The 26,072-nt window shown below is 39.6% G+C and overlaps 1 protein-coding gene across 1 annotated transcript in view; it reads right to left on the bottom strand.

Annotated features, from left to right (window-relative positions):
• CFAP69 (cilia and flagella associated protein 69) overlaps positions 1 to 26,072 on the bottom strand; it is a gene marked incomplete at both ends in the record, with an annotated part of 52,983 nt that overhangs the window by 2,752 nt on the left and 24,159 nt on the right. The window contains 12 exons of the mRNA XM_080936502.1: positions 670 to 867; positions 2,405 to 2,481; positions 3,191 to 3,328; positions 5,301 to 5,493; positions 8,899 to 8,980; positions 10,493 to 10,611; positions 12,864 to 12,982; positions 14,452 to 14,616; positions 18,817 to 19,033; positions 21,609 to 21,730; positions 21,824 to 21,872; positions 24,562 to 24,685. Of these exons, the coding sequence (XP_080792628.1) occupies positions 670 to 867; positions 2,405 to 2,481; positions 3,191 to 3,328; positions 5,301 to 5,493; positions 8,899 to 8,980; positions 10,493 to 10,611; positions 12,864 to 12,982; positions 14,452 to 14,616; positions 18,817 to 19,033; positions 21,609 to 21,730; positions 21,824 to 21,872; positions 24,562 to 24,685 (1,603 nt within the window). The remainder of the gene's footprint in view (positions 1 to 669; positions 868 to 2,404; positions 2,482 to 3,190; positions 3,329 to 5,300; positions 5,494 to 8,898; positions 8,981 to 10,492; positions 10,612 to 12,863; positions 12,983 to 14,451; positions 14,617 to 18,816; positions 19,034 to 21,608; positions 21,731 to 21,823; positions 21,873 to 24,561; positions 24,686 to 26,072) is intronic.

The raw sequence follows: 26,072 nt of genomic DNA, 5'->3' as shown, positions 1-26,072 counted from the left end.
AACTGTATCTCCCTATGAAGTTGTGAATCTTTACAGATAAACTGCCAGACATATTTGAAGTATATATTTAATCAGGTTACAACTTTTGGAACTCTGTTAGACATTTCAAAGAATAGAAGCGTGTCAAGTATCTCTTTACCTTGTGAAATATAAGAGTACAAAAATCAAATTACACACCTAGTCAACTGCTTGTTGTGCACACAGAAAGACCTGAACTCATATTCCCAGAACCTACATTAAAATCTGGCATGTTGTCCCAGTGGTGGGGAGAAAGAGGCAGGAGGATCTCTGAAGGGTTCTAGTCAGTTAGTTGAGCTGAATGGTGAGGTCTGGGCTTAGAGAAAAATACCCAACATCTACCTCAAGATACGCATCTTCATGCCATAAATGTATAAATGTGCATATGCTACATGCACACAGAAAAAAAGAACACAAAATTAAATGATATTGCCCAAAGCAACACTGATCATAATAATTGAATTTTGAATTATTATCTAGCTCCATTTCTTTTAAATTGCACAGAGCATTGAGAATAACAGAAAATAACGATTCAATTTTGAAATATTTACAAGTAGGACAAATCTATTTCATGGATAATTTCATCTATTCTAGTTTATCCACTGGGATTAAGCACATGTGATCCAAAGGCTCTGCGGCACCCTTGCTTACTTTTGCATATACTCTTTGTTCATTTTGCACATCCTGGAGCGCTTGGTTTTCGATCATCTCACTTTGCAAGGAAGCAACCATCTTTCCAATATTTTCTGTCGCTGCTATAATAGAGTGCAAAGATTTTTCATCTGAAGTGACCAGTTTTAACTTTTCCAACTTTATTTCTTCAGATACTTCATTCCATATCTCTCCAATCTGTAAACAGAAGCAAGTGAAGCTTTCTTACATAGTTCCTCATAAGCTGTTCATCCTGTTAATGCTGAAAGGCATTTCCTAACTTGGGAGTAAGTTAGGTATTCTGAGAATGAATGATATGGGCACCAGCTACATCGGAGGATTCTGGTCCATAGTTCTTTCCCTTTCATAACTGCAGACACTGCTTTTCAAGTTTGGCTTTCTGAAGTGCTCATGCTATTCCTACTGACATGCTATTCCCACACCCCTAAATGAAGGCTAGGTCATGCTGAACCTGAAGGAACAAAGAGAGGAACGAACATGCTGGGAGTCTGGAACATGTGACCCCTAGTAAAGGGATCCTGGTCTTCACCCACTAGCAAATGCATATAACTGAATCTCAAGGGTTTTTTTATAATTATTATTTTATTTATTTACAATCTAGTCATGCCCCCTCAGTTCCCCTCCTTGAATCTCAAGTTTTTAACTTCACAGTTTCATTATACCAAGATCTCCATCTCACACTCTTAGAGAAAGGTACTAGAGTACACTGAGAACTAGGGAAACAGTTTCATCATTTAAAACGGAAATTCAACTTGATTTTTTATTTGAAAAACCTTATTCATTCACAACATCCAAGTATTAACAGAAATAAAATAAAATGTTTACTTCAGAGGATTTTCCTGAGACTTCAAAGACATTCTTTACTGAGTTCACTTAACAGAGAACTAAGCAACTTCATCACCTTTAAGTGAAATCTGACTGAATACATAAAGAAGTGATAAAGAATACTTTGGCAAGTATTACCACTACAGTGAACAACAACCTACTTCACTGCAGCTCTACTTGTTCTCACATAGTAAAGATTCAAGTTTTAAAATCCTGTTAGGGTTCACAATGACTCTGTGATATTCATCTTCTCCTATAAGCTAGCAATTGGACAAACTGAGAAGTTCATTACGCATATACTGAATTTATCCAGGCCACTCCCAGTCCCTCTTCTCCCATTTCTCTACTATCCACCTCCCACTATTCCCTCTCAATTTCATGTGTTGTCTTATAGAACAAGCAGCCATCTATGGACTCCACTTACTACTGTCAGTATGCATATGGGTGTAGGGCCATCTACTGGAGCACAAATAACCTGTCAGGGGAACAACCCTAAAGAAACCAGACTCACCCTCTCCTAGCAGCTATCAAGTGCCAGTAGCTCCTCAGCTAGGATGGGATTTCCTGCCCACCTCCCTGGTCCATGATGGAATTTTAGTTTGCTCATGTGCCGGTTTTGTGCTTGTAGTCAGAGCCGATATCAGCTTATAATGTCCAACCATGCTGCTGTATGACTTGTAAGGCACATGGTTCAACCACAGTTGCATAAAAATGTTTTCTCATGATAGAACCCCACTGAGTGGTATGTCTACTTGATCGCAGTATGAAACATAGAAACACAGAAAGAGAATACTAGAGTATGCAAGCTATTGTTCCTGGATGGGCACATCTTTTATTTCCCAACTTATTTTTAAAATAATAAATTTTGACTTATTAAAATGGTACTTACTTTAAAATCAAGGTATCTATGTATTATACAGAGGGTGACAAAATCTTCAGCAGATAAGCCTGGTAAGTTTTCAAAATCTATCAAAGTTTGTAGAGAGAGAATTATTTTAACAGGAACAAATCATTTCAAGAATCACCATGAAAACAAATTCAAACACAAACTCCTACAAGAAAACCTTCTGTCAGGTTTATCCTTACACAGTCATTATTAAACAACTCATTGGCTTTGGACTGTGGTCAAGACAGTTTACTATCAGAAGCTAAAGAGCAGATGAAAACCTTTTCCTTAATAGAAAGCAAAAAGTTTAAAATTGAGACAATTCAGCCACACTGGGAAAGGATGTGCCTAATTTGACAGAGACTTGATGTGCTAGGATAATGGGGTACCCAGGGGGACTCCACCCGCTTAGAGGAGAATGGGACAGGAGATGGAGAGAGGGTCTCAGTGAGGGGCGAACAGAGGATGCACTTGGGATGCAAATAAATAAAACATTAGAAAGCTAACATTTAAGCCTAAACATCTGAATAAACTGCATGCAGTTCTGCTAGACACTGAAGTTGCCTTGAAAGTTAAGAAGAACTTCTCTTGGGGCTCCATATTCCACAATTCTAACTTCCAATTGGTGTTCTGACCTGGGCACTGAGGGCACTTGAGGTCATGAGGGAACATGCATTTATCAAAAAAAAAAGGGATTTTATCCATGTGTGTTGAGGGGTCTCGGTAGCAAAAGCAAGTGCAGCAATACTTGCCATATACAGACTCTTGTGACTATCAGGGCTTTCTTACCGAGTTTATCCAACACAGCATAAATTTTTGCTCTGATATTTTCAGCAACATCCATAACTGCAAAAGATGGGCAGTTGGCAGGAAGAGGCATGATCTTTTGTTCTTCTTGAAAACTGGTAAATAGAGGCCTCTTTGTATCTAATCATTGGGTGTTATGAAACACAGAAGGAAGAGATAAAGACCACAGTGAAAATCTGAGATCTTATTCTCTATATAAAATGGATCAGAACAGAAATATATGTTTAAAAATTAAAACAAAAATATAGTACATTGCTATCTTTTTCTTTTTTAAAGTTCTGAGAATCCATCCCAGTACTGGTAGGCAAGCATTCTATCACTGAGCCCCCTGTTAAACTTCGAGCCAGCTCATGGCTACTGTTTTCAATGCATAAGCAGCAATTTTTTTCCCATTCTGTTGCAAAGTTTATGGCTTTCTTTCTTTTTTTTTTAACTTATGTAAGATTTTTAAAAACACAGTTATATAGGGCATAATGGCATATGCTTTTAATCCCAGCATTCAGGAAGCAGAAATAAGAGAATCTCTGGGAGTTTAAAGTCAACCTGGTCTATACAGAGGTTCCAGGAGAACAGGGACTACATAGGGGTCCCTATCTCAAAAGAAAGAAATAACATAGCCATAGCTTTAATTCTTCTAAATGTTTATTTTACTTTGTGTGTATGTCTCTCTGTGTGTATGCACCATGTCTGGAGGTGCCAGCCAAGGCCAGAAAAGGGTGCTGGCTTTCAGAAGCTGGAAGTACAGGCAGCTGTCATCTATCTGACCTGGGTGCTAGGATCCAAGGTCAGGTCCTCAGAATGAGTTGAACGTGTCCTTAACTGCGAAGCCTTCTTTCCAGCCTTGGCTCAAGTTGAATATATAGTGTAGAAACCTTGTCAAGCATAAAGTTTTAGAAATGGGATAATGCCAGATCAATAGTTATGTGATAATTTTGATTGGTTTCTGTCTTCGTTAGGGTTTCTATTCCTGCACAAACATCATGACCAAGAAGCAAGTTGGGGAGGAAGAGGTTTATTCAGCTTACACTTTCAAATTGCTGTTTATCAACAAAGGAAGTCAGGACTGGAACTCAAGCAGGTCAGGAAGCAGGAGCTGATGCAGAGGCCATGGAGGGATGTCACTTACTGACTTGCTTTCCCTGGCTTGCTCAGCCTGCTTTCTTATAGAACCCAGGTCTACCAGCCCAGAGATGGCACCACCCACTATGGGCTGGGCCCTCCCCCTTGATCACTAGTTGAGAAAATGCCTTACAGCTGGATCTCATGGAAGCATTTCCTCAACTGAGGCTCCTCTCTCTGTGATAACTCCAGTGTGAGTCAAGTTGACACAAAACCAGCCAGTACAGTTTCTATAAATTATGCCATAAAGAGAAAAGCTATCTCATGATGTTTTAATTTAAAACTCAGATAGCAAAAATGAGATCAGAGACAGAAATAATCTAAATAGGTTGTATTTTTATTCAATATAGATATTGCTAATAGTTTTACTGAAAACATAATTTGCATGTGAAAGAAGATGTAACACAGTCGTGTCCCAAACCCACTACTAGTTTACCTAATTTTCTTTTAATTATCCACAATTTATTTTATTAGAGAAGGGGGCAGTGGGCCAGAGGACAGCCTATATTGCTGTTCCTCTGTGCTGTCCACATTTTTTGCATTCATTTACTTCCTTTTTTTTTTTTTTTTTTTTTTTTTTTTTTTTTTTTTTTTTTTTTGTGACAGGGCTTGGAATTGGCCTGGGATTCTTGGTTCTACCCCATGGTTGAGGGTGGGGGTGGGGAGGAGGCCAGGGGCAGTCTTAGCTCTAGGGAGGAGACTTGTGTCTAGGATTCGCTGTCAAGCCAGCAGAACCAACTTATTGGTTTTATTTTGTTGTGTTGTGTTTTGCTGTTCTGGGGTAGAACTCCAGTCCTGCAAGCACTTTACTGGTGGAGCTGTCTCCTTGAGCCCCAAATACTCACTCACCATTTATGATAAAATGTCTTTAGCATCTTGTTGGAAGAATCTCATACACTGGGTAAGCATCCTCACATTCCTAAATGCTGTAAAACTCTAAATTGTTTCTACCAGAAATCCTGAGCACACTTACCAATGATCTTGCCATTTTTGTCTCGTTTTACCCCCAGCTCTTTTTCCTCTTTCCTCCACAGCTTAATTAAAAGACTAGCAGCCGTCAGGTCCTTCTTCCCTCGCCAAGCATTGACATGAGCAGAAGTTTTGGGATTATCACAAAATTCAACCATTATGCCAAGGATCAGATTGCAGAATTTTTTTTGGTTCAACTTTGCAAGGAAACAGAAAATGACAAAAATGTTAATGAGCAGTAAGAATGAAACAGGTACTGGGGTGATCAGCACCTGGGTGATCAGCACCTGGGTGATCAGCACCTGGGTGATCAGCACCTGGGTGATCAGCAGTGCCTTCTGAGCACTCTGACTGCAAAAATGGCCAATTAGTCATTCATGAGCATTCATGAACATGAATTAGTACTAAAAATTAAGACAATACAGAGATTGAATATAATTCCTAAGTAGTAATAAACATGCTTCAAAGTAAATATGTATTAATTTGGTGGAAATGGAAGGAGAATTTTTCAAAATGAGAAAATATACATATTTAATTAAAATGGAGCATGGCCATCAGGTTCCTGTGAGTACAGACTTTTTTCCATTTATAACCTTTATTAATGTTTGGAAAGATTATTATAGTATACTATTTGTTATCAAGAGAATGACATAACTGTGACAACTGAATAAGAAAAATAAAAATGATGTATAAATTTTGACTTTATCAGCAATTGTGTAGGACCTTTTAAGAATTCAAGAAAATTCCTCTTATTGTCACACATCCACATTTGAAAACCAAAATATAAAATTTAGGTGTAGAAAATCCCATCTAATCCTAACTTTGAAGCTTGAGGGTTCCTAACTAGGACTTGTAGAAGCCAGTAAGCTTTATGTAAGGGAAGAAGGCTCATACGGTACAGGTGACATGAAGGTGACACGGAATACAGGAGGTACAAAGGATGCAGACAGGATGGGGTAGTGAACGGTGTGATGAAAGGGCAGAGGAGATGGTAACAAAAATGAAGTATGTGTGGAAAAGGTGTATAAAATCCTGCTACTTTGTAAGCCGATCTAAACCATGTTAAGAGGCTGGATAGAATGCTCAGTGGTTAAGAACAATTTTCCTGCAGCTGATCCAAGTCTGATTTCTAGCATCCACATGGTAACTCACAGCCACCTAATGCTCCAGCTCTAAGGGATCCAATGGCCACGTCAGAGCTTTGTGGGTACTAGGCATGCACGTGGCACACAATACTTCCGGGAAAACACATAATAAAATAAATCTACAAAAACATTAAAACTATGTTTTTAAAAAGTTAGAATGAAGATACCTGAATGGCTGGAAAACATTGACCCTAAAAGCCAGTATTTATTAAATAAATGCCTAAGTGCCAGGAGTAGAATTCCTCATGAGATGTTGGCTAGGGAGGCCCCAGAGATCCTCAAAACAATACAGACTCCTAACAGATTTTTTAGTTGCTCAGCAGAACCAGATAAGATACTATTGCTTAAGAAACAATATACCTTCATTGCAAGATGTAGAGAAATCAAGCTAGAACTGAGTTGAAACAATCCACCCTGCTGGCTAAATTTCATAGTGCCAGAAGCTGCTATGCAGGATGCCCGGGAGGAAAAGCATCACTCGTCATACCCAGCTATACACCTACAAGCTAGAATGCTAGCCTGCCGGGAGAGATCCAGATACCAGTGCAGCAGTGCTAACATCTATGGGCTAACTAACCACATTCAGATCGAATCTGAGGCACTCTCCACAGAAGGTACCTGCCTAATACTGTTAACCTGGAAGACAATCCATGGCTGAGGAAATCAGGCCCTAGCAGTTCCTTATCACTATTGCTTAGCTAACGTGCCATGGTGTCCAACTAAATCTTACACATTGATCTTTATATCCATAGGTAAATGCTATTGACTCTTAAATCAAAAATCTTCTGTTTGTAATCAACAGTGCTGAATGCAGATATTCACAGATGCTCAAAAAGCTAAGAGTAAGTGATGGTTACACACTTGTCTCTAAACTATATATTTAGATCATTCCCTCTATGGCTGTGGGAACACCAAGGAAAAGAAAGCAGAGAGATTGTAAGAGGTGGAACACAGGAAGAAGGGCTTCAAAATACTATCTTCAGAACATGACTCAGCCATTGCAAACTGTTTGACCTCACTGTAGCTATGTTTGCATGCACTAGACCTGTACAAAACTGAGCTTGTCAACAACCAATCGGAGATCAGAGATGTAACTGTGGGGCTCTATCCTTTCATGATAAGCTATTGGTTAATTATGAGTTCTGGGAAGGTCTTAGTTAGGGTTTTATTGATGTGAAAAGACATCATGACTAAGGCAACTCTTATAAAGGAAACATTTAATTGGGGGATGGGTTATAGTTCCAGAGGTTCAGTCCATTCGCACTACTGTGGAAAGCATAGCAGTGTGAAGGCAGACATAGTGACAGAAGAGCCAAGAGCTGTACATCTTGGTCCACAGGCAGCAAAAGGAAACTGTTTCACACTGACCAGACTTGAGCATATGTGACCTCAAAGCCCACCACCACAGTAACACACTTTCTCCACTAGGCCATATCTCCTCCAACAAGATCACACCTTCTAATAGTGCCACACTCTATGGACCAAGTTCAAACACATGAGTCTATGGGAGCCAAACCTATTCAACCCATCACAGAAGATAAGTCATTGTTTTCAGTTGTGTGTTCACTCTTGAGTCTGCTAGGCTTCCATGGATAGTTCTAAGCCCATGGCGGGATAGATAGCCCTTGTCAAAACCAAACTAAAGAACACAAATGTGGAAAAGAGATTGGTAGGAAGGAGGGAAGAATGACAGGGTGGAATGGAGGTAAGAGAGGGTGAGGGATAGGAGTAAAGAGGTTTCATTATATACATGCACGAAATTTGTCAAAGAGCAAACCTAACTAACAGATCAGTGGAACTGCGTCTGTTCTCCACAGCTCTTAGGTGGGGCCTCCCAGCTCAGCCTGACACACATGTCCTCATATTACCTTTGAACTGCAGACCCTTCTTTAAAGCGTCATCTTTTTCTAATGTTACCCATAACTTTAATGTTGAGGAAAAGCTGGAAACTTCTGATTGGTTGATAGAGATTTGGTAGAGGACACAGTGTAGCTTGTCATAAAATATTTCTTGGCAGGCAGACCGAGTAGAAGGAAAAACAGATCTGTGTTTGGGAGCATTCGCATATGTAAACCAACTTCTTAACTGGAAGAATTTCAAAACCCTTAATACGCTAGTGTTTTGGGAATCTCTGCGAAGGATTTTATCGAAAACAATATATCTGGCTGGGCACAGTGAACACCTGTAATTCCAGCACTCAGAAGGGAGAGGTAGGAAGATCTCTGTGAGTTCCAGGCCAGCTGATTTATATAGTGAGTTCCAGGAGAGACCATGTCTCAAAACAAAACATACCAACCCAAACCTCAAACAAAAAAAGAAACAAACCCCATCACTATATCTGAACAGGATCTGAGGCACATTTAGTCACAACACTGTTTTCTGGTACTTGGTTTAGAAAAGGTTAGTTAGCATGGACACATTTATCTTTTGTCTCAGCATGTTGTAGATATTACTTACTGCCAGTATATCCAAAAGAAGAAAAATACCTTCCTTTTCAAGAAAATAATCTTCAGAAGCATAACACCCCAAAATGCAGCACCTTCAATTAAAAGAAAGGCGGTCATTCAGCCAAAATCTGTTGTTAAGAGTTAACTTGTAACCTTCCTTCCAATCACATGGCATCATAAGGCAAGGCTTTTATTTTATTCCTGTAAACCATGTAGTTAATTTGTGTTCTCACACACACACACACACACACACACACACACACACACACACACACCCTGACACTAGAGGTTGGTAACAGGTGCCTTACAAGGGGAGTTACAGGAACTTCTCTCCCATGATTACTGAAGAACTCTAGTTACTGTTATAACTGTTTCTTCAAGTTCCTCTGTTTACCATCTTGTTCATGGTTTGGTGCAGCTGCATTATCTGATGATTCTTGATTTCATTCATCTTTGCACTTGACTTGTATTTGCTACAGTGCCTACTATTCAAGTCCATGTGGACTACATGAAGGGGGGGTACTGGAACTGCTTCCAAGGCTACTTTTACTGCTTTTCTCAGTAGTTTCCTTAGTAAGTTGACAAAACTATTGGTAATAGTAGTGATGATGATAGTCATTAGTAACCATTGTCTGTTTTTTTCCAAGCCTTAAAGCCTGCTAGGGTCAGTTTCCTCTATTCTTTGGTTAAAAATGACCTCATTTTTAAAACAAGAGACCAGTTGGCTTGGGCAAGTCTGTGGGGGATTAAATTATCTGTGGTGATAAGACCCATCCACTGTGGGTGGCACTATTCCCTGGGCTATCTACATCACCCTATCCTTATTCAAGAGTGGAGAAAACAAGCTCAGCGCATGCATTTACTCTATGGATGTAAGGTGATAAGCTGCTTCAAACTCCAGACAGCCTGCTCTCTCCAGTGGTGGTGGACTAGAACCTGGAATTATGAGTAAAAGTAAACCCCTTTTTTTCTAAGTTACATTTGTTAGGTCATTCTGTTACTGAAATTAGAAAAGAAGCCAAGATAGAGATTTAGCTTACTTTGTTTTTTCCAGCTTACAACTTTTCAACCTTTAAACTGAGCCAGTTTCTAAAATAAATATTTCTCTCTATATAACACATATTAATTTCATTTCTCTGGAAAACTCTGACAATACTTAATGCATCTAAGTCATCAATAAAAGCTAAGAAGAAAAAGGAACAAGGAATAATAATTATTATATCAAATGTCCAGGTATGTTTAAAAGTTATAATTACTAAAACAACACAAAATTATAGAAAAGTTAGATAATCGTCACTAGAACAGAGCTGAGTGCCAAGAGCCAAAACATCACCTGCTCCTGCATACGGAACAGGGATGCTCATGTTGCCCCCGATGGCACCAAAATGGAATGGGATTAATCACAACCAGCAATTGATATTTTAAACGAGTGGCTTTTCTACTTGAGTGGTAGACAACATGGTTATTTCAGAAACTCTCCTTCAGACGATCTAACAGAGAGGGCACTAAGCTATCCCTCTAGTGTAATTCTGAGGGAAGAAAACAGTAGCTGTAAACTTAATTTTCTTATACCAGGCTGTTCACTTAGTCATATCAATACTCACCAAATGCTGTCTAATGTGCTGAAAAGAAGGACATTGTAGCCTAAGCCCCTCTGTAAATTCTTGGGGTCTGTTTTCATTACATGAAGAACTATGTCAACTCCTTCAGTTCCAAACATTTCCTGTCGAAGAGAGTTGTTTAAATCATTTCTTGGAATAAATATATAATTGGTCTGTCCTCTATGTCATTCTCTCCCTTAAAACTTTTTCCTACCAAAAAAGTAATACTAGCAACGGTTTGGTTGCTTCCAAACTAGGAATTAAAACAATTTAACACTGCACTCATAAGGATCTGGAGGGGTGGCACAGCAGTTATAGAGCACTTGGTGCTTTCCTATCAGATATGGTTCTCCAGAAGCCACATCCATCAGCACACAGTCATCCAGTTTCAGGGACTTCAATACCTGCTTCTGACATTCGAGACCACCAAGCACACAGGTGAAGTGTGCAAGCAGGCAAAAGACTCGAACACACAAAACAAAGAAATCTAAAGCATAGTTTGTTTATAAAAATGACTCATTCATTCTTAGTTCTTTATGGTAAATTATAAAGCTAGTCACCTTAAAGTCAGTGTGCTAGCTTAGCTTTCTTAGTAATTTTTTCTATGTGAAAATGTAAACAATATAAAACTGATCCATGACTTTTTCTACGTTATGGTGAATGCAGCCTGGAGTCTTGTCGAATGAGTGGCAGGCATCGATATGTTATGTTCTCAGGAGAGGAATAAGGAGATGAGTGACAACTCAGCCTTCACCGACTCACGTACACTCACCAGCTCTCCATCTCCTCCCCTTACCAACTCTTCCTCTCACTGTCATGCTGTCCTGTTCTAGTTCCTATTTAGATCATGATTATTCTTCTAGATGAGCATCAGGACAAAAAAGAATCGTACAGTTTACGTCAGGTTTGGAGCCAAACCTATCCTTTTCTTCCTATTACCTCTCCTTAAAAATCTCTCCATTGATGCTATTAGAGAGACAGCTCAACAATTAAGAGCACCCGTTTTCTTTCAGAGGAACTGGATTCAATTACTAGCACCCACATGGCAGTTACAAACATTCACAACTCCAGGAGATACAATATCCTCTTCTGACAGTAGTACCTGGCATGTGTATGGTGCACAGATATACCCGTGAGCAAGACACTCATACATGTAAAATAAATAAATCTAAAAAAATTAAAACTCTACCTAAATTTTTAAATTTTTTATATTTTCAGTTCTATCTCTTCTCATTGAAATTATCATTTTATGACACTCCAAAAGTTTACTATAGAGCTAATAATAAATTATAAAAAATAATTGAACCATTGCTTTTTTTAGATGTGGTTTAATTTAATTTAATTTAATTTAATCTGGTAACACAAAACATCACAAAAAAAATCTCAAATTCTCCTAAACTCAAGACAGCCCCCAAATTTAGAAATGAAAATATAACACTTCCTTTTCAGGAGTTGTAGGTGGCGGTCAGTAGCAGAGAGTGCTCTTTCTATCGAGTAGGTTTTTATTTTTGTTTTTGTTTGTTTTGTTTTGTTTTGAACCATTGTTTTAAAGTTCTAGTTTTAGATATAAAGAAAATTGAAACTCCAAGCAATATTTCTGACAAAGCCTACTATGGATAGCTGTTTGGCTACTTTAAATCTTGTCATTCTAGTCCTAGGTTTTACTCATAAGTGAAAGCCTTACATTTTCCCCAAAAGACTGGTTCAAAAATGTTCACTGAATCTTTTGTTTTAACCAGTGCAAATACAAAAGGCCTAAGTGCTTATCAATAAAGTACAAAATAAACAGACTTTGATAGGTTATAGACTACTAATGATAAAAAGAAATGATACATATAACACTATGAATATATTCCAGAAACATATTTAATTTCTTTCTGGATAAGAAAAACACATACAGAAGACTAAATACTGTGTGACTGCAATTATGTCACAATTGGCAAAATTAATCTATAGGTGTGTGGCTTTGGAGCAAAAAAGTATGAGACTGTACTTAGAGACATATATTAATGCTTCAATTGGAATCTTGGTAAAATGTATTTATTCACATCCAAAAATCTTTTGAAATATATAGTCAAGCCTTGCACATTACACAGTATGTATGTAATCATAGTTAGGTTTTAGATTTTCTTCATTTATTCATTATACATTTGATGGGCAGGCATGTGTTATGATGTATGTTTGGAGGGCAAAGACAAGTTTCTCCTTCTGTCATGTGGAGTCCAGAAGTGAAATTCATGTTGCTAGGCTTAGTCCAAGTGTGTTTAAATGTGAGTTGTCCCATCTGGCCACAAGAGACAGACTAGGAAAAAAGGGAAAACATGTATGGCACTGGGGACTGGGAGATCTGAGCACTGGGTTCTGCAGCACATACCTTCCTTTGGATATAATTCTCACAAAGGCCCGACAGAATAAGCAATGTGTCAGACTGGATTTCTAAGGCAATGGCCTCTTCCTTCTCAGCAGGTCTGCTCATCATAGTTTTAAAGATTTCTGGTAAGACAAAAATTGAAGAATGTAACTGTCAGATACATTTTTATTATTTACTATTAGGAAACTCTCTTTTAAGAAGATTCTTCACATTCTAGAGCACAACTCAAACAGAATTCCCTTGTTCTACCAGATGCCAAGTTCATATCCAGAACCATGGACATCCAACATTTCCTCTGAGCCTGCTCAGTGTGACAACGGCACCTCATACCCCATGCTCATAACCCAGCCCACAACTCCAGCTGAAGCCCTTTGCTCTACCAGAGGACACACAGGTACCCTGAACCCCAGCGGCCATCCCAGCTCCCAGAATCTCAAAATCCCAACCCAGAGGTCACACACACAGTCTGCCTGTACTCCTGGACCAGAGGAATCACATGTCACCAGAACCACAGGCTGCTTGGACAGAAGACCAGAAAGGAAATGGAAAACAAGGGGGAAAATCCATTCATAGATGTAGTGTAAAGAGAGGGTGATGGCAACCCAGTCCTTTCCTGTTTCTCCTTTACTTCCAGCCCAGAATGATGTAATGCTTTACCCCAAGCTCCAAAGCATTAAGACAAATTACCATGGGTGGAGATCTGTGAAACTGTGAGCCAGTTTCTCCCAAGTATCTATCATAGCGACAGACAGCTAACATGGGCAGAGTACATATGCTTTTGAGAAGCCAAGATCTAGGGAAGTCTAGCTCTCTAACTGGCTCTAACTGGTATAGTGTTGCATATGAAACTGTATATATATATTATTGTATACTTTGAATCACCTCTGGATTATCTATAATTCCTGGTACAATGGAAATGCTGAGCTAATATTTGTTATAAATCACTACTTACTGAGTAATGGCAAGAAAAGTCTTTTTCTGCTGACAGACACTTCTGTGGCTGGTTGCATATGTGGCAGCAGAAGGCTAGGCTGCAGATGGCAAACTACATGACATCTACAAGGAGCAATGCCCGAGACAGCACTTTTCAGAACTAGGGATGGGACGGCGAGAGAACCATGTGTTTTCAAATAGTAAAGGGCAAAGCAGCTTGAACTGGAAGCTGAAATTCATGAATTTTCTAGAATTCATTTTAGAAAAGAGACTCTTGGATACTTTTCTCTACACACAAATGTGCTAGCTATTCTGAATGGATTGGACGATTTATGTGCTTTAAAAATGAGTCTACACTGCTTGGCCAGAAGTGGAAAATCTCATTACCAGAAAAATGAGACCTAACAATAGCTCACTTAAATTTAAAAGGTACTGCTTAATAAAGTAGTCTCTGAGGAAATAAATAAATAAAATAAATGTTTAAAGGGTTAATGATTATAAAAGAAAATTGCTGATATCAACAAGATGAAACAAAACCCAGGAAAATAGTAAGGATATGCTCATTTATAAAATCAATTTCTAGAAAAATATTTCATGCAAAGACTTTAGAATTACAAATACCAAACTTTCCCCAATGGGCTGCCATGCAATATTTTACCTATCAGTTGATGAATCACCCCCCTCTCACACAGGTCCTTGTTCACAGTCTCATCTTCAAGATAAACCATGGCTCTGAGGAGTCGCAAAGTGTAACGCATCTGGGCAAACTTGTTTCCACGGCCCCCTGTACCATGGAAACTGTTACCATGAATGAAGTAGGAATCTGTGTGAAAAAATAATAATTTAATTTACACTAAGAAACCCAAAGTCTGAAACATTTAAAGTAAATGTTCTCATTTATAAACAAAACAACATACAATATATTTTAAATATTTCTATATTTAAGCAAATATTAAAAATCTAATCATCTGCTTTTTCTTTCTTTCCTTTTCTTTCTTTCTTTCTTCCTTCCTTCCTTCCTTCCTTCCTTCCTTCCTTTCTTTCTTTCTTTCTTTCTTTCTTTCTTTCTTTCTTTCTTTCTTTCTTTCTCTCTTTCCAGAAATATTGGCCCTTCCCTCTTCTTTTTAGTCTCAGAATGGAAACATGTTTCCAAAAATTTTATCCAATGGTACCACTGTTTGTGCCTCTTGCAATGTTCTGTTAGTAAATGCCATGTTTAAAAAAAGATAACTCACATTGGTGGCTAGAGCAATAAACAATACATACTGTACTTCCAGAGGATCCAAAATTACTTTCCAGCACCCACAGTGGGTAGCTCACAACCACTTGCAACTCCAGGGGATCTGATACTGTAGACTGCAGTCTGTAAGGAGGTGATGGCAGGTAAAAACAAGGTTAGAGCCTATGATTGGACAGTAGAAAAGGAGGGCAGGCGCAGAGTTTTTACGAGGTGGGAAGGGAGAAGGAAAGAAAATGGAGGAAGAGAAGGATAGCCAAAATTCTGTGGCTTTAAAGAGCCACAGGTAGCTATAAATATAAGGAATAGATAATTATTGGATAATCTGTCTTATCTATGTGGGTAGTTTACATCAGTATCAATTGGCCCTGAGTTTACTGTGTTGACTTTTGTGGTATGAGAATTCACTGATATAAAACTGATTGATAAACTACAAGCCTATAGAGTTTTAACTTTATTGGAGATACTGGCAATTGCGACTGTAACCACAGGGGGAAGATGCTGGAATGTGAGCAGAGTCCATAGCAAGAGAGCCACAAGAAAGGCAGACACTGCATTGGGCTAGCCTTGGAGGCAGTGAGGCCACTGGCACAAGAGAGTAGCAGGCACTAGAGTATCATGGTGTCTTTTCCTTTTTAAATTATTTAATGCAATGGGATTCAAACAACTCCACTCACATGTGTGCACACAAACACACAATAGAAAATAATAAATAAAAGTAATAAATCTTTTAAAATTATTTACAGAATCATATGTAGACTTGGGCCATTATTTTAATTGCCTTCAGCATTCATTTATAAACAAGTCACAGTTTATCCACTTACTGGTACCAATACTACAGTGAACATTCTGTCCTTGTCCTGCATGGTTGAAGGGGTTCTTCAAGTGACCAAAGGCATACAGGACATGATACCTGAATCTTAGGAAAGTTACTAAGTGCACAAAACCAACTGATTTTTTTTTTTTTTAGTAGTTCATTTGTAGCTTAATCTGCATTTCTCTTGTTAATTCTCTGGACGGGCATCTGAAATGTTTTCAGAGCATCTGGAACTTTGAGTTCATGGCAATCCCCATTGTTTCTATGCTTGCTGGCTGAATTACCTTCTTGCTAAAATACTCACGGTGTTTACTAAGTTCAACTTGGATTCCTCATCAAAGAGCAGTAGCTGATTCAAATTGTGGGTTAGCATGCTACAGGATTTGTTATACAGTTGTTTGTGATTCTTATAATTGTCACCTACATTAACCTTTCCCTTCTGAAGCTTAAGCTCCTGAGTTTTTAAAACACAAGCTTCCTCTCTTGATGTCCATCAGAATGACATCTGTCACATAGTCTTTAAGTCTTACAGTTTAGGTATTCGGATTTAAGCCTCCATTTTGCAATTGCTTTTTTATTTTTTATTTATTTATTTATTTATTTATTTATTTTTGCTTTTCATACAGGTTTATATATTCAACTCTCAATCCACAAAACCTCTACACAACAAGATTGCATCAAATAGACAAAGATACAAATGGCCCTTCTATATGAGATATTAGACCTGTAAAATCCTTAATGTTCATAGCTTTTTTTTTTTTTTTTTTTTTTTTGTGGGTGCAGAAGAACTTTTTTGATGGTATTCAAGAGAGTAGGGAGGGATCTCTAGGCCCCTATTATTATGGGGATTTGGGATGGAAATCATGAGGGAGATGTTCAGTGTTGGGGGCAGAGTTGGGATGGGACTCCTCAGCAACTGTGGCCCTCTCCCTTGCTCTCAGTGTCCTTGCTGGGGGGTGGGTGGTCCAGGGTTTCTTACTCCACAATTGCTTTTTTAAACGAGGTGAGAGAATCTGAGTTTTTCATTTTCCTATGGCTGATCATTGCTCTCCGTGACTATGAGCATCTCTGGAATTGCAGCTCTCACGCAGTGACCCATTGGTCTATCTCTGGAATTGCAGCTCTCACGCAGTGACCCATTGGTCTATCTCTGGAATTGCCAGCTCTCATGCAGTCGACCCATTGATCTATCTCTAGAACAGTGCCCCACCATTTTTATCACTATAGTTCTATGACAGGCTTTGATTAAAAAAAACAAAGTACATGTTTCTCTCCTTTTTGAGACAGAGCCTCATGCATCCCAAGCTGGTCTTGAGCCTTTTAGGTAGCTGGGGGTGGCCTCAAACTTCTTGTCCTCTGCCTCTACCTCATAAGTGCTGGAATTGAAGGTGCATGGCATCCTACCAGGTTCTCTGCAGGCACTTTAACTGGGGTACATTCCCAATATTCTCTTTCCTTTTTGCTGTAATACATTATTGCAAAGGTCCTTCTATAAATAGCTTTAGGCTAAGGATAAAAGAGTTCAAGCACTATTGTGTGTTATGAGGGAGTCTGGGTTCAATCTTTGTGTTGCCTTTACCATGTGGTGAGAGGCACGTGTGACTTCCCAGAGTGAGCTGCCCATCTGACAAACCAGAGACAGAAATAAATGAGGGACTCTGCAAAGTGAGTGAGGCCCAGCACCCAGGAGGCACCAGTAACTTAGCTACATGTCTTCTTAGGAGGTAACATTTTCCAGTTTGCCTTGGAGTATTCTGTAAATATAAAACAATGAGAGTGCTGTATAGAACTGTTTTTTATTAATTTAATAAGGTTAAGTTTAGCAGTGTAGTATATTAGAAGTTAGAACATACAAAGGACAAAAGTTTTATCTCCTTTGTGAATAAATACATGATTTTCTTCTCTTATGAGACAGGTTGCTCAGGCTTGTCTTAAAGTCATGGAATCCAGGGAGTCTCTTGTCTCAGCACCTTTAGTAGGTAGGACTTAGGGTCTGGGTCTGGCTACTGCTGATGTGTTGAAAATGCATCATTCAAGATTCTTTCCATTCAGGTATGGTGGTGAACGTCTGTCTGACTCTAATACCCAGGACACTGCGGTGGGAGGATATGAATTTATGTATAGCCTAGAGAATTTTACTGAGCCTTTCTTCTCTCTTTCCCACACGCCCAACATGTTCTAGAGAAAAACTACTGACAGAAAGAAATCGAATCTTCCTGATCAAGTTTGTAAGCACATGAATATATTTATTTTCTTTCTAAGAATTGAACAACAATTGCAAATTAAGGCTTTTCTGTTTGACAGAAAATAGCTTAGAGCTAGTGCTTGTGGCCAGATAACTAGATTTTAAACTTTATGAATTTGTTTAGAGATTTGTGTCCACTTTAGCCTAAATGTATTTTCAGCAGCTGTCTGGCACTCAACACACAATGTTTGTTGGATGAATATACTAAAATATTGTCCAGATTAATTTCCTTCCTAAGTATAATCTTTGTATAAGTCTTATAATACAAAAATTTGAATAAAATTTTATATATATATATAATTTCTTTTAAACATTTATTAATTATATTTAGGATCTTCATTAATATTTAACTTTGAAATCTCAATGTTTATAAGACATTTGTTTTATATTTAGTGATGTGTAAGTGTGGGGCCTATGAACATGAATGTAGGTGCCTGCACAGGTCACTGAATGCCCCGGAGCTGGAGTCACAGGCAGTTGTAAGACCCCTGACACTAGTGTTTGGAGCCCAACTCAAGTCTTCTGCAAGAACAGTATGTGCTGTTAAACTGCTGAGCCATCTCTCTAGCCCTAAGACCTCAATGCTTATTAATTCATATAATACACTAAAAGAATGAATCTGATATTTTGGTTTTCTTCACTGTAACCATTGCTTTTCTATGCAAATACTGAGAGTACAGCTGAAATGCAAGTGGAGTCTTGACAGAACCTGACAGGCACTCACCCTCCTGCACACACCACTCCAGGAATGCCAGGATCCGTGCATTGCCTTGGCAGGACATGTACTCCTCTATTAGCAAAGGGGCCACTGAGGACAAGGTGGCAATCGCATGCAGCTGTAGTTCTTCGTACTGAGCTGCAGACCACTCGATAATTTTCAGTCTTTCGGGCTTTTTTACATAGGTCAGCAAAGCCAAAATAACTTTGCCATCGATTAATAGCTATAAGGGCAGAACGTACTTTGTTAGGAGCGTAAATAAAATAGCTTTGTCCAATTTAGCAACATCAAATACAAGATCTCCAATTTGATGTTTCAGTGATAATTTCAAAATATTTCCCTTCTATCTGTGACAGTACAGACACCCCAAATACATGGAAACACAAAAGACAACACACCAACACCATCCAGGGCAGCTTTGCAACAGTAAGAGCAATGACCCCCATTCCTGGGGTGCGAGATCTTCAACTGATGACAGCAGAAAATATACATTACCCATTCTTGACACAACTCATGTGTATGCTTCTATATATAACACATCACAAAGGTAGGAAATTAGAGGCAAATAATGGGTGGTGTTTCTGTCCGAGTACTTTAGTTTTCCGTTATCTATAGTGCTAGGGATGAGACCTGGGGCCTTGTACACGCTAGTCCAACAGCCTCCCCTCACCTGCACCTCTCACCCTCAAAGGCACATAAATGCAATAAGAGGGCACTGCAAGCTAATTGTTTCTTATGTACAAATGAAAGAATTGATATACCGTATCAATGACTGTCAGTTAGGACACAGCCATTTCTAATTATACACCTTAAGATTTCATAGTTCTATTGAACCTAGCATTTCAATTTAAAAAAAATCAAAACATGAAAAACTATAAAGTGACCAATGGCAAAAAGAAATGGCCAGTGGTTAATACAATCATCAGTACTTGTTGGTACATATTTCAGTTCACGAGAATGTAAAACACTGTCCTATATTTTTCTACTTAGTCTATGGACAATTATAAAGTTTTAAAATTTTCTACTGAATTCACTAGCAAGTCACTTCATAGTGTGCACTAAAAGAATAAGACTTAGAGTTGAGTAAAAACAAGAATATTAGTTCTAGCATCACTGTAAAAACTCAGTGACAACATTTGAAATACTGTGTGACACAGAAAATAGAAAGAGAGATGGCTGAATAAAAATGAAAGATGTTAGGCTGTGTGGAGGAAACACGAGCTTGTAAGGTTCTGTGACTGGCAGAGCAGAGGAGCAGTTACCATTAATTACAGCCTCCCTTTCCTGATAGTCAGAGGAAACCCATAGGCTATTTGTGCAGACTGTGCCTGTGATTTAGAGATGAAGTGCTTGCCTCAATGGCAAGGCCAGGTGTTCAATCCTGAGCAACTATGTAGGTTGATGTTAAGGTGATACATGATTGGACAGTGGAGAGGTAGGCAGGGAAAGAGGCTGGAAGAGTGGAAGAGAGGGAGAGGAGAAGGAAATTCACAGAGGAAAGGATGGAAGCTGATGTGTATGTTCTTCTCAGCACATCTCTAGCTTGATGAGGTTGTTATGATTATTTCTAAGGGTTTCTATGGGTCTAATTTATCTCATATAGAGGGACAGTTTATAGCTTTGTCCATTGCCTGTAAGCTTCTTGTATAGAAGGTTTGTGGATTGAGATATAAACTAGATAAGCTAATCATTGTGGAGTCTACCAGGCAAAGTTCTACTGGGCAATGGGGGAACGTGATTGAAAACAAAACAGCAGGGAGGTCATATCCACCTGGAACAGAATCAACAGGAGTGGTGGAGTAAATCATGCCCGAGTTCTTAGAGGCAGCATAAAGCCACCAAGTTGGAGATATATTCCTGCAGTGCCAGATGGCCCCGCAGGAGCCGGCACTAGCACAAGATAAGAGGTTTCCACTTTTTAATATTTACAGCAACACAACTGAGAGGAGATAAAGGGGGGGAGGGAGGGAGGGAGAGGGAGAGGGAGAGGGAGAGGGAGAGAGAGAGAGAGAGAGAGAGAGAGAGAGAGAGAGAGAGAACATGGGAGAGGGAGAGAGGGAGGGAGGGAGGGACAGGGAGAGGGAGAGGGAGGGAGGGAGGGAGGGAGGTAGAGGGAAGGAGGGGGGGGACAGGGGAGAGAGAGAGAGAGAGAGAGAGAGAGAGAACAAGGGAGAGGGAGAGGGAGGGAGGGAGGGAGGGACAGGGAGAGGGAAGGAGGGAGGGAGAGGGAGAGGGGGGACGGGGGGGGAGAGAGAGAGAGAGAGAGAGAGAGAGAGAGAGAGAGACAGACAGACAGAGAGAGAGAGAGAGAGAGAGAGAGAGAGAGAGAAAGAGAGAGAACATGGGAGAGGGAGAGAGGGAGGGAGGGAGGGACAGGGAGAGGGAGAGGGAGGGAGGGAGGGAGGGAGGAAGAGGGAAGGAGGGAGGGAGAGGGAGAGGGGGGACAGGGGGGAGAGAGAGAGAGAGAGAGAGAGAGAGAGAGAGAGAGAGAGAGAGAGAGAGAGAATAGAATAGGCTGTGTGAACTATTTTTGTTTTATATTCTCTGAGTTAGGAGATCTGAATAAGTTGCTCAATCTCTTTTACTATTCTTTGGTATGTGTGGTTAAAGTTATCCTTTATGTTTACTGTTCACAAAGGGCATTTTAAAGGACTACAATTCAAGCTGATAAGGTTGTTACTTTCAATGGTATAGAAATGAATTGTTTAATGAAAAATTTGCAATCATAATTTTAAAAATACTATGCTATAATAAAATATAAGATGCTTTTATTAACTATCTATTTGGGTAGTCTTTACCTGTACAGTAGTTAAATCTTTACATAAAATCACAATTATGTTGAATAGCAGTTTCTTCAGCTCAAAATCTTCATAGCAATTAAAAAGCTTAAGACTTTTTACCAAAGGATTTTGACTTTTAACTGTGAGAGAAAAACACAGAGAGTGAAATGAAAGCTAAAGTTACACAGGAGATGCACCAAGACACAAAATGCTCAAGATGGTACAATTTTTACCTTCATTAAAAGTTGCAAATAGTATCAAATCCCTGGTAAAGCCACATTCCTATTACAAACACACAAAACAAGCAGAAAGGTGAAATTGGAATGGCAATTAAGCTACGGGTGCCCATAGTTGCCTACTATTCAACTGCTGCTATATAACGCCACACTGCACTTCGTTTGCATGGATAATCCTACTAACAATGAACAGAAGCAAAAAAGCACCACCACGGGCTAGACAGCTTGAGCTTTCCTAATTTAAATTTGCTTAAGCCTCCAAGAAGTATTTTAATTATTCCACGAATACCTGACGTGATATGTGAGTGAGACATCGGCACATGCCCACCTAGTTCTTACCTTTCAGTGATCCCACAGCAGTGGAAAGGCCAAATCTCTCCACCAACTACTTTTCAGTGTTACCTACACCCCAGTGACTCTCCCTATATCAAAGGACAGCCGAGGGAGCAAAACAGCACTGTTTAACACAAAAGCCCCGAAGAATGACCAGAGCAGCAGATACCTCAGCACAGGGAACTCATTTTGACAGAGACATGCTAACTTGACTTTGCATAATAATTAAAGTCTATAGGTGCACGTAATACCAAACTTTTTCACTGACAACATAACTTTTCTACCTCCTCAGCTTTCATGTGGCTCCTTTAAGAATGTAAGATTGTTATTGCTTTGGTTTCTATTCATAGAATTACTGGGATGTTTACCCTGACGGAACTGAGAACTCACTGACGCCATGGCCTGTGAGACAAACACAGAGTCTGTGCACATATGGAAGACTGAGCTGGGTGCTATGTCAGAGTGTTCATGTGTTTACACAGTATGAACTGACAGCTATGGGGTCCTCTATAGGGCATAGTAATATGGCTGACTGTGAACCAGTCCATTATTTGTTCACTATACAGTACAGGGAGGGGCTGGAGAGATGGCTGAGGGGTGAAAGGGTGTGGACCCGAGTTCAGTTCCCAGAACCCACTTCAGGTGGCTCCCAACCACCAGTAACTCCAATTCCAGGTGTTCCAACACCGTCTTCTGCCTCTAAAAGCACCAACACTTGTGGACTAGCCTACACTCATGCACACATACATAACACTAAGGTATGGAAATAAACATTTTTAAATATAGGGAGAGTTCGCTTCTGATATGGCTGGGTAGTTATGGTAAAGTACTCTTTGAGCAAACATCTTGTGCTTCTCTGTTAGCTAAGAGAAAGTAGACATTGGAAGAGAGCTGGAGTTTTGGTAAAGACTACAGAATTCACTGTGTAGATTCTCATACCAACTCCTTTTAAAACTGGCTTTTAGCCCAATGACAATCCTATTCTACACCTTGTGTATGGATGCTGAACTCAGTGACCCAAACCTACAGTCTAAATGAACCAAGGAATCAGAGACTGAGGCAACCACAGCCACTAGAACGAAGGTCCAGTCTCATAGAGGAGGGAGCCAGAGCAGAACGCAGATATACTGGCACACGCTCTGCTGATGCTGCCTGACCTGTCCAAATACAGAGCATCCTGCACATGGGAACTAAAGCTAGAAGAAACAAACTGAAATCTGAATTGTAATCCACCATAAGTATGAATGCAGACAAGTCCAATGTCTACTCATAATAAAACTACAAAAGTATTCTTCAGAGGGCTGTGTCTGAATCCATAGCAAAGATACGCACAATGAATGGGAATACAGAAACTGCATAAAGTAGAAATGGTAAAAACAAATCCAGGGGGACAAGGAGTGTAGCTCAGTGGTAGAATCCTTGCCTACCCATGCAGAAAACCCCGGGCTTGATCTCCAGAAGAAGAGAAATTCTAATTTGTATTTCTAATCTGAATACAAACCCACTAGAAAGGGGTATTTGTACAATGAATGAGACTTGGAAAATTAGTTAATTTAAATACATAAACCAATACAACCATCCAATCAGAAAACTAGAGAGAAAAATTATTTGAAACATTGACTAGAAGCCTACAAGTATATAAAATAATTAAATATATATAAAAAATAATTAAATGTAGAAATATTTGGAATGGTAGACCAAGTGGGGAGAGAGAAGAAACTGAAAACTATTGATGAAAATAATGACCCAAATGTGTTCAAACTTGCTGAAAATATCACATATGTAGGACACTATAAAGTATGTACACAAAAGTGATAACATTCTGGCACACTTAAGAAATCTATTAAAGACCAGTGATAAAGGGGGAAATCTTGAAAACAGATTTAAAGGACACTTTCATATCAGGAAGCAAGAATTCCAAATAACCAGTACTTACCAGGAACAGCAGAGAGCAGAAGACAGTGGAACATTATCTTTCAAGTGCTAATAGAGATTTTTTTTCAACCTAGAATTCTATATGCAATGAACATAAATTTCAAGAATTAAGGTAAATTACCAAAAATTTTAGATAAAAGAAACCCAAGAGACTTTGCTGGGAACAGGTACCACATTTGTACCACAGAAAATGATAAAGTTTTTTCAGTGAAAAGAAGAAGAAGCTAGCTAGGCAGGAACAAAAGAAAAACACCAGGAAAAATGAATACGTAAGTGCCGTAGTACAGAGCAGATGCTGGGTGTCCAGCGGAATGCAGCAGAATGCCATGGCAGGGTGGACGTGCAGCCGTGACTACTGTGAGGTTAAAACGCAGCTTAGCAGTGCAGTGACCCCAACACTGGAACACAGCTTAGAGTACCCCCACCACTTCCACCGTTCAAGGTAATATGATCTGATGCGTACTTACAATCATCGGTGCTCCGGGGTTCTGAGCTATAATTGTGGTGATAACTAATATATCATTTCTAAGCTGACGCTCATAGTGACTATGCCCCCTCATAAACAGGTTTTTAAATACTTCCTTCAAAGCCCTAGAAAATAATAGAAAAGAATATCGTTATACAGAAAACGTGTTTCTCCAAAACCCGTTTGTCTGAACCCTCCCTTGTATGAAGTGTATTGGGAAGGTGGGTTTAGGGGAAGCATTTAGACCACAAAGGTGGAGTCATTGTAAAGGAATCAATGACCTCACAACAGGAAGCCCAGAGCTCTGTTGCCCCTTTCTTTCCCCATCAGACAGGAGTCAGAGCCTGTTACTGGAAGAGCACGTTTACTGGAACCCAGCCACGCTGACACCCTGAATTGATTTCTACCCTCTAAGACCATGAGAAAAAGGTTACAACCCTCTGAATCTTTGTTAAAGTAGGACGAACTAAAGCCTATCTCTACAGAAATACTTATGCCTCTATCAATAAAACCCTATTTTGAATTTTAGACTTTGCCCAAAGTATTGTTCTTCTTTGATCCTTCACAATCTGTTTCTCATTCACAACAATGTACCAGACAATAACCCCCAATCTAGCTGCATACAACTGCCAAAGTGACCGTTCTACATGATTCTACCATGTCGTGTCAAAGCCATCCAATGCTTCTCTGTATCCTCGGGGTAGGTCTTGTCTTGCAGCTTCCTGGTGCTCTGCTGGCCTGGTTCCTGCTCTCCTGGGGCCTCAGCTCTGCTCTGCTGCTCTCACCATACTCAACTGCTTTCAGTTCCCCTGGAAACTGATTATTTCATTCCTATTGTGATGCTCTCTGCAAAGACCTTTGCCTGTGACTGACTTCTAATTGCTGAGATCTTGCTAAAGTTAATGAGCATGAGGAAGCATAAACCAGCTCAGTTCCAGGTCAAACATCTTAGTGACAGTCATAGCTTTTGCCTCTTGGGAGCCGTTTGCAGTTTTCTTTGTAATAACGTCATGCTTCTTATTTAGACATTCACTCTCCCGACCTTGTGGTTCTATGGCAAGAGTGGAAGACAGCACCAACAGATAGAGAAGAGCTAAGTCCTCACGTTTGCTGAGGTCAGAATAAAGTTGCTCACTTTGTGAAGTTACATCTGCATCAGTCAGTATTCTAGCTTCTTTTCTGTGATAAAACCCTGACCAAAAGCAACTTAGAAGAAGGAATGATTCATCTGGCTTCCACATCACCGTCCATCACTGGAGGGAAGTCAGTGCAGGGATTCAAGCAGAAACTCGGAGCAGAAACCATGGAGAAGCAGTACTGGCTGGCTCACTCATGCTCACTCACTCACTTAGCTTTCTTGTGTAGTCTCGAACCACGGACCAGGAAAGGGTGCTGCCCACAGTGAGCTGGACATCATATACTATATCCAACAAAGACAGTCACCCTCAGACATACAGGCTAGTCTGATCTGACCTATCCCTCTGTCAGCTCTCTTTTCAGTGACAGAGGCTG

The sequence above is a fragment of the Micromys minutus genome, assembly GCF_963924665.1.
Source record: "Micromys minutus genome assembly, chromosome: 23".
Classification (NCBI taxonomy): Eukaryota; Metazoa; Chordata; class Mammalia; order Rodentia; family Muridae; genus Micromys; species Micromys minutus.
The sequence above is the reverse complement of the archived record's forward strand: the minus strand, read 5'-3'. Positions and strand labels throughout refer to the sequence as shown.